Raw genomic sequence first — 13,587 nt, forward strand, 5'->3', positions numbered from 1 at the left:
CTTTCAGTTTCCGTCTACCAAATCCACTCGCAAGACTTTGGTCGGCCCGAGGCTATAGTAGAAGACACTTGCCCAAGGTGCCACGCAGTGGGAATGAATCCGGAACCATGTGGTTGGTAAGCAAGCTACTTACCACACAGCCACTCCTGCACCTTTCTTGAGATTAAGTTTTGAACATAATCAATAGGATGGATTTTTTTATGTATGTAATTTGATTTTTGTATTAATATTTAAATACAACGAAATATATTCTTGTATTAGAATGAATGAAGACGTTCAATGTAATTTTTACATTTCTAGAGAGATAGGTGTTAACAGGTGGACAAGATGTTTGCTTTGCAATCACAGTCTCAAGTTGGATATCACACTGAAGATCCAATGATTACATATATGTGACTAATGTTTAAAACGAGTCTTGTGTCAATAAGTGTCTTTGTCATTCAAAATGTATAAGAGCAATAAAATTAATAGTGATTAACTTAACCTGCGGAGGTGATATACTCAGGTATACCATTAACTTGAATATATTAGCCACATAAAACTATGAGGAGAATGTCACACAATATGATTTACTAATTTGGGGTTAGGAATTTTTCAAGTAAATTCAACACTTAAACTTGTAGACTTCTACATGATTTTAAAAAATGATGCTTAGTGTAGCACAGGGATAAAACTGAATTTGAAAAACCCAATTCTTGATGGCCCAGTCCACCAAGCTGTACATAGTTCACTAAGTACAGATAGGAATTATACCACTGTTGCCTAAACACCCACAGGAAGGCAATATTTATTGCATTTTCTATGATCGAGTAGATTACAGGACAAACTAAAGTTGTTTGTAGTCTAGTAGGGTCTACCATCATTCAAAATATCTCCAAAGCATAACTCTTACAACAATTTAAACAAAGGAAGATTATTGATAACCTCACTGCAGGCATCACCAAGAGTAAAGATAATATAAGACCAAAATTCCAAGTTTAAAATTAATGAATTTATTATAATACATTGTGGATACTTTCCAACAGTTCTGGACATAGTAATAATTAAATATAAACAAGCACAACATCTTCATAGATAAATATTTGGACAATAATCAAAAAAGAAAAAGGTATTTAAGTTTTCTTATTCTGTTTTTAAGACAGTTCTTGATTATATCTAAAAAGAGTTCAAAACACTCAAGTAGCATCTACATTTTGCTTGAAATTTACTGAATATGAACCAGATTGAGGATCTTTTTGCATCTGAAAGTTATCAGTTGAGAGGCCAAATGGTTTAAGAATCATGTTTCCAAGATCTTTCAGTTTACCTACAGGAGAAAAGGGTTTTGATTAAGGAAAAGGCATGGATAATATATATATATATATATATATACATGCATACAATTTTAAACTTTTTGTAGAAGGGATATAGAAGACACTACTCATGAATTAATGCAGATTAGCTAGGTCCTAGACTTCTTAACTTATAAGGTACTACTGTAAATATCTTAATTTTCAAAGTTATTCTAAGAGAATGCAAGCATGAAAAGGCAAATAAACTCTCAGTAACAGAAAACTATTACAATTATATTGGAACCATTTTAGATCAAGTCTTGAAAAGTAGATATGAATAACTTAAATGGAATTTTTTTTTTTTTTTTTTTTTAATTCCATCCACTGCTGAGAGAGAATCTAGGTAGCAGAAAAACTAGTATGATATTTATTGACATTCATCCTAAGACATAAAAATCATATTCTGAGACACCAATCACTAAAAGTAATCATTTTTTACTAAAATTTTCAATGGTAGCACTTCAAGACCACTGTAATTAAACGTTCAAATTCTGAATTAAAGTAGCAACTAAAATTGCAACAGACGTTCCTCAGCAGAGGATTCATAGTTCTTGGAATTGTTATAAAGAAGTTTATCAATTTATGTTTGAAAAGCAATCGAGATTGCTTTCCAATAATTTGAGAAATTAGCATTGCAATAAAGTCAGGTGTTAAATATACAAACTTCTAGGAATAAGTGTGAGGTTTTGCTATAACCATAGTAAAGAGAGACGAGAAGCGCAATAGCAGCATGTACCATTGTGAACAACTGAAAACAAATTTTTTTTTGTTTTCTGGAAGAGTCAACAATATGCTCATTAGCTTATTTTTTAGCAGCAAGTTCATTATAGTTCGTGGTTGGATTTTATTTATTTATTTTCTTTTTGTCTTGTTCATTATACTTCCTTTCTTATTGCTTTTGATTTTTATAAATTAAGAAGTGTATACTAAAAGTGGTACTTTTGTTTTTAACTTCTGAGATATGGACATTTTTATGATGAGGGATCAGATGTCAATAACTATTACTGATATTTACCAAACAACAAAACGATCAAACTTAGCATTACATAGTTATTACTCTTTCTGTAACACTCTAGATTTACATACATAAAGAGATTTTTACATACCCATCATTTCTGCTTTTAGCTTTTCATTCCGTTCTTCTATTTGTTCAGGAAGTCTCTATATTTAAGACACAAATTTGAGAAATTTATATTTAATACATGCATGCGCACACATTAAAATTTATATTCGTAAATTCAATCCTCAACTGCAGACCATTGCTAATTTATCTGCTCAATGTAAATATAAGCTGAAATTGATGTTCTATATAATTTTATAAATAACATTAAGCTAACATGATAGAATTGATGCATACCTCAAAGACTACATCTTGACTGCAAGCAGAAGTTAAATTAGATAGTAACAACTGATAAATCTAGCAGGTCAGACAATAGGAAAAAAGTGTTGCAACATACAAACCTAGAGTTATTTACTATGCTCCGAGTAAATGAGTTTAATAAAGTAGAATTTTGTCAAATAATGACACAACATGCAAAAATATGAAGAACTCTCCCCAAAACGGTTTAACAAATAAAATACTGGAGTTGAGGTTCTTAGCTTTCAGAGATAAATGCTGGTCTGCATTGAAAAGAGTTTATCAAAAAGCAAACATTTAAAATTTGAAAGGCTCGCCTTGAATCAAATTTTTTTTTCTTCGTTTCAAAGGTATCCTTTCCATTATATAATTGAGTCAGAAAGACATTTGCTATAAATATTCAAGCTCATAGTTAAGTAAATAACTATGCCTAATTAAGGGGGAATAACTTGACGACTAACAGCAATTATAATTGATAAAAATGCATACAACATAAACACGATACACGCACATTCCTAAAGGGTCATCAATTTCTCCCACCAATACTGAAAAAAATACATTATGATAATAGGAATTAGGAAAAAGCTTAATTCTCAAACTAAAACCCTCTACTAAGGCAGACCTTCACTATCACTCGCCAATGCACTAAAGAATTCCGGAAGAGATTATCCTCAACATCCCCAATCCATACATTCTTCTCAACACTTACCATGACCTCTACTCCTACAGCAACTGCTTCTCAAGAAACAGGAATTCAAACCTACTGCTGCTGGATTTCACAATTTCTGAACAGTTTCTTCCACATAACATCAATTAACGAAGTTGTTGGGAATATGTGCCAATCATTAGGAGGGCAGCAAGCTGGCAGAATCGTTAGCACGCCAGGCGAAATGCTTAGCAGTATTTCGTCTGCCGTTACGTTCTGAGTTCAAATTCCACTGAGGTCGACTTTGCCTTTCATCCTTTCAGAGTCGATTAAATAAGTACCAGTTATGCATTGGAGTCGATGTAATCAACTTAATCCCGTTGTTTGTCCCCTCTATGTTTAGCCCCCTGTGGACAATAAAGAAATAAATATGTGCCAATCATTAGGGAGTTGTACTTGCAAACTGACATTACAAACTAAAACCACCTACAGAAAGAGGTCTATTACTATCTCTAAAATTCCACTTCAGGCCATCTATGAAACCAGAGATGCACAAAAGAGCCTAACTGGTGGGTTTTGTTTTTTTTTTTATTCATACCACTTTCTAATTCCCCACAATTTTTAAGTATTAGATACTTTCAGAAGAAATATTATCTTGTATATTCTGAACTATTATAAATACAAAATACTTATTTGTTACACATTTGTAAAAATATTTAACTATATCTACACATAAAAAATAAACTTTAACTTGCAGTATAGCTCTGAATTATTACTAAATATATGTTCCATACATTTAAAAATCTTTCAGATTATATGGTCTCCTGAATAGTGTCAAATGGTCCTATTCACCCACCATTCTCACCTCATATATGCAGGAACTCATTACAGTTCAGTATTATTTATCACTGCCAGTATCCTATGTCAACAAACAGTACAACTATATCCTCAATCAGCTCTTCATATATACACTACACAGCCCCAGTCACACACATTACAATCTTAAATTAAGACCGCTCAAAAACAGATTAACAATTACACTGAACACATTCATTACCATTCATCTTGCCAACAACACCAGAAATCAGTATTTCGTATGTCATGTTAAGATTCATCAATTATGATTTTTCATATTAAAGGTAATGATCAATGGAATTAACTTTAGATAAGTACTTACTTCTTCAACTCTGGAGGGATGGAAGGAAAGGTGAACAGACTAAATTTAAGTGGAAACTGTACAGAGAGAAGAATGAATATTGCAAAGCATTTCAATCTAGCACTGCCATTTCAGCAACTCCACCATTTTGTACTAAATAACATATACACCCCAAATATAGCATCACAAAAAGACAAAAATTCATATACAACATACATATGTTGTTATTAGAACTTATTAGCTTTTACATAACTAAGAGTGAACAAAATAACCAAGATAAAATTACATAGACACATTAAGATCAACATCAGGGTAAAATACGTGACATGAACCTTCATACAACACCTAAAATTTATCAGTTCAGTACTCAGTGGTTTTCAACCATTTTTGCCTATAGACCCCTTTGATTCCTACTTTACTCTTCTAGACCTCCTTATTAAAAAACATTTTTATAATTAAATATTAAGAATTTTATAACAAAATGTTCAAGTATTGTGTATTGTAGAAGTATGATTAATTTATTGTTCATAAACTTCAGTGACAAAATCTTTTATGGACCCCAGTTGAGAACCAATGAGTTAAACCATCCATCAAATTGACTCCAATTTTTTCTCTTTTAAACCCCCAATAAATAACAAACCATACAACATGAATTTCTTTATCTAAAAAAAAGTTACCTACATACACATACATCACTGACTGCCTACCCACTACAATAAAAATATTCTGACTGAAAGAGCACTCATACAAGCAGCTTGGTTTATAGTTGCAGTTGACTCCTAAACACATTACACCTGCATTTACAGGTTGAACCATCCTACAACTGCATTCACACAACAGCATCTGGTTGTGACAAAAAGAAAACATACACCCCAAAATGTTACAACACTAATTACATTATTAGGCCTATACTCTGTACAAGAACAGCAACCTTTTAAACAAATCCTATAGAACTGAGGTTGATATATACTGGCTAAGTTCATTTTGCCTTCATCCATAGCATCAACCACTAGAGCTTCTGATCATATCAGAACAAATTATGCAGCAAAATTGATGCAGCATGTCCTCAATGCCATACTGCATCCCCACTACAGCCAACAAATACTTTACATAATGATACAGGCCACCTATTTGTTGTAGAGGTGAAAGAGATAAATGGAATAAGGTATTGGATTTCTAGTCTACAGGTTACAAGTTCAAATGTAGTATAGATACTTCACTGGGTTTCTAGGCACAGCCCTTTATTCTAATTGATTCAGTTCAGCTAATTGTTGGGAAATGTACCAGAGCATCACTGCAGTAACTAGCATCCTGTACAGTACAAGATTTAACTCTCATCCACTTATGTCAAAAGTAGAATTAAGGATCAAGTTTCAAAAGTTTCTCAATCTGGAGATACTGAGTGCTCCAAAGCATTTAGTTGACACACTGTGTTTGAGAACAGTTAACCAGACTACTCAATAAGTTTTTTTAAACAAAGCAAAAATGCTGATTTTGTACAGAAAAACAATCTAATTTATACACCTGCATCAACTCAATGCTTGTCTGAGTTAACTCCAACAAGAACTAAACAGAGACAAAATGAGGCATCAAGCTAAACAAGATACATAAAGTGTTGGCTCCAGTACTACCATCTGCACCCATTTCCTTACTCTCAAGCAAACAAAGGCACCTCTATGCAGTCACTTGACAGGTTAAAAATAGCAGCCAGAATTCTCTCAAATCACATCCAACTGTAAAAGAATAAGAACACATTAGATCATGTTGTCTTGTATAAACACTGATTAAAAGACAGGATGACCATTGCTTGAACACTTTTGGTCATAGGCCTATTCAATTAGAGCTGACCTATAGCTAATTAACACCATTATCTTCCTATCATAAAGAAAACATTTATATTGACAGTAATAAACAGTAACAATTACTAACTAAACATGCTGCACGAGCACTGTGCTGAGACGGATCCATTTCAACAATCTTTTTGTAGTCCTGAAGGGCATCTTCAAGCTTGTCTTCTTTCTCATATAATTCTGCACGACGTAATAAAGCCTTTAAGTAGTCCGGATTCAATTCCAGTGCTGAGCAGGAATCTTCAATTGCTTTTTTATTTTTTTGCTGGAAAATAACATTGAAATTATTTCAAATTCAAATAACAGGAACCAATATCTGCTGAGGAAAAAAAAAACCCCAGTAAAAATCAACAATTCTCTACACAATATTTTTAGTACAGCAATAATGACAAGCTAAATTATTCGTTAAATAACCCCCTTGAGGATGATGGATGAACTTATACGTTTATCAATTTTTTGCAGAAAAGGTAGACTGTACGATGCATGCATAAATAGTGTGATGGTGCAAGGTAAGTAAGACATGAGCACTGAATGTGGAAGTTTTGTAGAAGTGAAGCAAGTAGAAGCTGTTGATTTTGTAATGTTAGGAATGCACAAAAAAACTGAGAAAGAGGCTAGAATTAAAAGCACCAAAAGCACAGGAGAGACAACTGAAATGACATAACTCACGATGGGAATAGGTGATGAGAGGTGGGTGAAAAAGAAACCCATGCTGTGAGTGAAGGGAATTTTGGTAACGGAAGACCAAGGAAGACATGAGAAACAGTTGAGATCATATCAGGGATTCAGGTATGAAATGATGAAGGACAAGATGAAAAGTGACATACTCTTCAGCAGATTTCTCCCAACCCATGGAAGTATGGCAAACATGTTAAAATAATGATGATAATGACAATAGTGATTTATGAAAGGCTGATATTTTAGATTCACTTCCACCAACAGATAGAGCATGTAAGGTAAAAGAATTTAATCTAAAGTATTAAGTCCCAGACAGTGAAAGGTTTCATATGTTTCAATAAAAAACATTCTTTTACATGATACAAACTCACAGAGTTTAAAGCTTTATAAAAACAAAGACACAAGAAACAAAAAATTTCCATTTTCTTACCATTCTCATAAATGCAGCAGCTCTATTGGAATACATGATGGCTCTGTCTTTGGGAAATGCTAATGGACACATTTGGAGGGCTTTGGAGTAAAGCTTCATAGCTTCTTGAAAATTACCCGCTTTGAATTCTTGATTACCTTTTTCTTTAAACTGTTGTGCACATTCTTGCCGTTCCTGCAGACAGATAGACAAGTGAAAAAGCAATAACTAATTTAATATCAATAACTATTTACAAACACTCAAACTAGGATCCAGATTCCGTCAAACAAAGTATTTCAGTATGCATTTACTTCATTATTTTAAATATATTTAGTGTTGGGCTTCACAGAGGCAATGACCGAGACCTTTGGCATCGTCGTGCTTGAGAAGAAGACTGATCAAGCCAAGGAAAATCATAGTCGTGGCAGATACCAGTTTCACACAAATGGCATCAGTGCCAATGATACAAAACACCCCGGTGTCACGCAAATGGTACCCATGCTGGTGGCACGTAAAAGCATCCATTACACTCTCAGAGTGGTTGGCATTAGGAAGGGCAACCAGCTGTAGCAAACCATGTCAAATCAGACTGGGGCTTGGTCAAACCATCCAACCCATGCCAGTATGGACAACAGATGTTAAATGATGACCAATGTAAATGTGTTGAGAGAAAAACTGAGTGTAAGAGGCATCAGATGTAGTATGCACTGGTATAGCCATGTTAAGAGCATAGATGAAGACAACTGCATAAAGTGCTGATCTCCAGATGTGGAAGGAACTCAAGGAAGAGGAACCCTAGGGACGTTTTTTACTGTAAAATGATCCTCAGATGTTGAGCCTCACAGAGGAGATGGCGAAGGAGCAAGATTATTGGTGATTTGCTTTACTTGAGAAGACCCATCCAGCTAAGTAAAATCAAGGCCATAAAGGCATATCGTTTATGTCCATGACCCTGACAAACCTTTTCTCCACCTGTGTTCAAGATCCACTGTATTCCCCTAACCTCTATCTATCATTCCCACTTCACACCCTTGCAAACCTTCTTGCATACAATGTGTCCCCGTCCATCTCCCACCCTCCTTTAGCAGTGTCACAAATTTTCCCACTCACCAATCTAGTCTCTGATTCCTCATCATCATTTAATATCCATTGTCCATGCACAAGCACCAGTCTGATTTGGCATAGTTTCTATGGTTGGATGCCCTTCCTAATGCCAACCACTTTACAGAGAGTGCTGGATGCTTTTACATGGCACCAGCACACTTGTAGGCCAATCCTCTTCACCAACGGAAGCAGCCTTAACATTTCTGCTGTGGAGTATGGGTCTCCTTGAGTACAACAAGGCGCCAAGTATCTCAATCCTTTATCTACTTGATACTGTCAAGCAAAGTGTAGAGGCCACTTCTAAACAGAGAGTTAGGGAAAGATACACATACACACTCGCACACATATATGTCATCATCATTCAATGTCTACTTTTTTCATGCTTGCAGGGGTCAGATGAAATTTGTTGAGGTAGATTATAGCTGGATGCCCGCTTTGTTGCCAACCCTCACCTATTTTCAAGCAAGATAATAATTCCCCATGGCTAGATATGTTTTTCATGGAAGACTGGATATGAACAATGTTGCTTGTATGACTTTTGCTTATTTACAACTATCGTGTGATGTCAAGACAAGGTACACATACAAGCACACAACAAGCTTCTTTCCATTTCTGCCTACTGAATCCAATCATAAGACCTAAGGCTATAGAGGAAGCTTCTTGTCCAAGGTGCTCTGCTGTGGTACTAAACCTGAAATTACATGGTTGGGAGGCAAACTTAATAACACAGTCACATATATATTTGTTTCATTAATTTATATCGTATTTTGTTATGGTTTCTTCCTCAGTACATCAGATTGTACCTAAAATGCATTGTTTATTCTCAGACAAAACGCATACTTACATTCTAAACTCTTTCCTCAACCAAAAAAAAAAAAAGAAAAAAGTGTAAATAGTTAATTTGCCAAAACTACTGTTGATTCCAAGATTTCTATTTTGTTTCCCTTCAGAGCAATTTTCATTCACCCATTTTTAGTTCTGGTAAAGCCTATCTTTTTTCAAATCTGGACACAGTCAATGTCTTCCAAGAAGAGAAAGAAACAGAGGAATTCAACCCCATACAAAATTGGTAGTTTATCAACCCCCAAATCATAAAAGGCAAATGACTGATTGTTTAGTTTAAAATGTATCACAAAATTAAAATTATAAAGAGTACGTGCACTCACTCTCATTCTCACAAGTGCAAACATACGCTTTACCTTCTTTTCTTCATCTGATAAAGTTTCCTCCATATTCTTCAACAGTTCCTCATCAACTTGAATATCACCTTCATCAGCAGAATGGTATTCATCATCTGTACTTGGTGCTGTTGCACCCTCTGTTGCTTTGTGAATCTGTTCGTCGGTGTCCTCAAAGTTTCCACCACTGTCGTCTTCGCTCTCCGAGTTGCATGTCTCCTTTACATGGTCCAACTTTTCCTCCTCATTCCTGCCATCTAACTTACTGCAGCAATTTTTGCAGTTCGAATCATATTCATCATCGCTGCAATGATGACAGCTCACTGCATCTTGGTCAGCTAGAGACAAAGAAGAAAGTTTGTTTTCGGCATGTGTTAAACAACCTTCTGCCATTTTTGAACTGCTAGTCACACACTTTGTCCTGATTATTCAGATATATGTATGTCTATGTACATATATTTATATGAAAATATATTTTACAATATCCCTAACTGTAATTCCAAAACCATTCTGAAACAAAAGAAAAAAGGCAGATAAAATACGTAAAGATTTCATAACAGACTAATGTAATTAACTGACCTGAAAGTAAGTAAACATGAAATGAATCACATCATACCATACTATATACCATACAGGAGTTTATCTAGCAAATGTTGTAAAGAAAATATATGAAAGTGAAGGAACTATAAAAGGAACAACAATCCTCAAAAAGTATAGTTTGCTGTGACTTAATCTCAGGTCAGCCTTGATCCAGCAACATTCTAATAGTGACCATCACAACTTTTTTTTTTTTTATTCCTAGAATATTTGAGGTGTATTTTACATGCCACCTGCACAGGAGCCAGTCCAGCGGCACTGGCAACGATCTCGCTCGAATGTCTTTTCACATGCCACCAGCACAAGTGCCAGGAAGGCGACGTTGGTAACGATCACGCTCAAATGGTGCTATTTATGTGCCAGCGGCACAGAAACCAGACAGCTGCTCTGGCAACGATCATGCTCAGATGGTGCTCTTAGTCCTCCACTGGTACAGGTACCATCACGATTTCGCTTTCGTTTGCCCCAACAGGTCTTCACAAGCCAAGTTTAGTGTTCAGTGAAAGAGACGTTGGCATGGGTGTCAGTCGTCCAATTTAGTTTGATTTCGATTTCACTTGCCTCAACAGGTCTTCGCAAGTGGAGTTCAGTGTCCAATGAAGGAATGGTACTCATAAATGGGCTGGCAGAGGCCTTGGATTTTGGTCTTACTTGCTTTGCTGGGTCTTCTCACACACAGCATATTTCCAAAATATATATATATATATACACACACACACACACATACATATATATATACACACATATACAAACATAATATGCATTATATTGCATGTTCGGATGGCGTGCCTTCGCCAATAATGTACCTCCACTCGACTACCAAACTCTCACTTCCAACGACTCGACTCAACAGAACTCGACATCTAGACTACTTGGCTCGCTCTACTCAATGCTTCTACGACTAGCTATCACATCCACTATTTATACGTACTGGACTAGCCTACTTATCGTCTGAGGATGTCCACACAACACCTCCCCCTTTTGAAAGTTTTTTTTTTTTTTCCTAAACCTGAATTTATCAATTTTATTTCCTTGGTGAGAAACTAGCATATCTTTTTCTCTTAGCGTTAATTTCCATCATTTCTGTAGGTTTTCTCTTCCTGTTTGACCTACATGTCGGTTCTGCTTCTGCTCGTGGTTCTGGGACCTCAGACAAACCATACCATATATTCATTGGTTCCTCTCGCCGCTCTTGATTTTTGGTATATCTTATTTTTAATTGGTTTATATGCTTTCTGTGTTCATATTTTGGTCCTTTTACAATGTACATCACATTACCCAGACGTCCAGTTATACTTCCTTGTTCCCAGTCCTGTTTTCTGTTTCTATATATTTTAAAATACACTTCATCACCCATGTTAAAAAATTTCATTTTTCTTCCCGAATTTTCTATTTCCTACTCAGCAACAATTTATCAAAAATAGAACAAATTTTTCTGGAAAACATCAAATCTGCGGGTGACCTGCCCAACTCTGCATTTGGATTCAGCGCTATTCTATACACCTGCAAAAACTTCGTCATCTTTGTATCTTCAAAGGTTTCCCGTCTGGTCTTTCTTAAAGCTCATTTGAATGTGTCGACAAATCTTTCCGCTAACCCATTTGACCTCGGATGGTATGGCGGAGTTAACACATGCTCCATTTGAACCAACTTACAGAATCTTTCAAACTCCTTCATCTACATGTATATATAGATGCATATCTGGGTACAAGACATCATAAAAAAATGTGGACAAAATGAAAAACGGAACATAAACAGAGTACAGAAAACACACAGGCCACATAGAGAACATTTCCGTCTTAGGTCCAACTTTTCCCTCAAGGCACACCACATCTGATGCCTCTTAAGCTCAATTCTTCTCTCAAGATGCTTACATTCTGGAAACAAACATGCACACTGACTTCATTTCTTTTAAGTCTGCGCATGTCCTCAGCTGTCATGGCCTATGTTTCACTGCCATGTACCATAGCTGTTTGCACACAGGCATCATACAATCTGCATTTCATTCTGAGGTAGAGGCCCTTTGTTGCCAACAGAGGTAGGAGCTCACTGAACTTCGCCCAGCCTAATCTTATTCTCACAGCTATGCTTTCAGAGCATCCACTTCCTCTACTAACTTGGTCACCTAGATAACGGAAGCTGTCTACTACCTCTAGCTTACCCCACTAGCAGTTGATTATTTTCTATACATTTTCGGTGTTCATTGTACCTGTACATCTTCCACACACAAAAGCTATTTCCCTGCTAACCTTCCTCTGATATTGTTGTACCTACTATGTATCCATAGCTTACAGCAGGTACATCTTATGGAGTTCCTACCTACGTCTTTTCTAAAGATTGAGCAGGGCCATCTACCCGAAGGGATTTGTGATTTGTCTGCCTTCCTATTTACTAAGACTTTGGTTTTTGCTAGGTTAACTCTAAGGCCCTTTGATCCTAGACCTTGCTACCATACCTGAAACTTCTCTAGTTCTGATAGTGATTCAACTATAAGAGTAAAGTCATCAGCATAGAGGATTTCCCAGGAGCAGCCTGTTTTGAATTCCTCTGTTATTGCCTGGGGGACTATGATGAACAAGATCGGGCTGAGGACCAATCTTTGGTGAACCCCTACTTGTACCCTGAATTCTTCGCTGTACTCGTTGCCAACCCTCATCTTAGGGTAGCATCCTTGTACATGGCTTGTAAAACTCTCACCAACCACTCATCTATCCCTAGTTTCCACAATGACCACCAGATAAGGGATCAGGGGGTCCTGTCAAGTCAACAAAAGCCGAGTACAGAGGTTTATATTTGGTTAAGTATTTCTCCTGCAGCTGCCTTACCAGGAATATAGCATCAGTGGTGCTTCTCCCTAGCACAAAACCAAACTGCATCTCATCAAGACGAACTCTCTCCCTAATTAGTTGGGCTATGACCCCCTCCATAACTTTTAACACCTAATACAATTTGATACCTCTGTAATTATTTCTATCTAAGGCATCACCTTTACCTTTGGAGCAGTTGACTATGGTGTTGCTATACCAGTCATTGGGTATGACTCCTTCGTGAACCACCCGATTTACAATATGAGTGACTAGACCGTAACCACACTGCCAGATATGTTAAGCATCTCAGCAGTGATCCTTGATGGGCCAGGGGCTTTCCCTGTTTTCATATCTTTAATCGCTTTATCTGCCAAGGTACTGTCAATTCGGATAGGAAATATTGAAGCAGCTTGCTCCAGAGAAAATAATGGATTTTTTGAAAATAAACGGCATTATTGCCACAAGTAAAACGTG

The 13,587-nt window shown here is 36.2% G+C and overlaps 1 protein-coding gene across 1 annotated transcript in view; it reads right to left on the minus strand.

Moving 5' to 3' along the window:
• Nucleotides 1-969: 969 nt before the first annotated feature.
• The window catches only part of LOC106881529 (tetratricopeptide repeat protein 1), a 14,117-nt gene continuing 1,499 nt past the window's right edge, over nt 970-13,587 (minus strand). The window contains exons 2-6 of the mRNA XM_014931949.2: nt 9,731-10,219; nt 7,449-7,622; nt 6,420-6,605; nt 2,438-2,492; nt 970-1,306 (exon numbers count right to left, since the gene is read on the minus strand). Of these exons, the coding sequence (XP_014787435.1) occupies nt 1,176-1,306; nt 2,438-2,492; nt 6,420-6,605; nt 7,449-7,622; nt 9,731-10,102 (918 nt within the window). The 5' untranslated portion in view covers nt 10,103-10,219 and the 3' untranslated portion in view covers nt 970-1,175. The remainder of the gene's footprint in view (nt 1,307-2,437; nt 2,493-6,419; nt 6,606-7,448; nt 7,623-9,730; nt 10,220-13,587) is intronic.

The sequence above is a fragment of the Octopus bimaculoides genome, chromosome 2 (assembly GCF_001194135.2).
Source record: "Octopus bimaculoides isolate UCB-OBI-ISO-001 chromosome 2, ASM119413v2, whole genome shotgun sequence".
NCBI classification, from domain to species: Eukaryota; Metazoa; Mollusca; class Cephalopoda; order Octopoda; family Octopodidae; genus Octopus; species Octopus bimaculoides.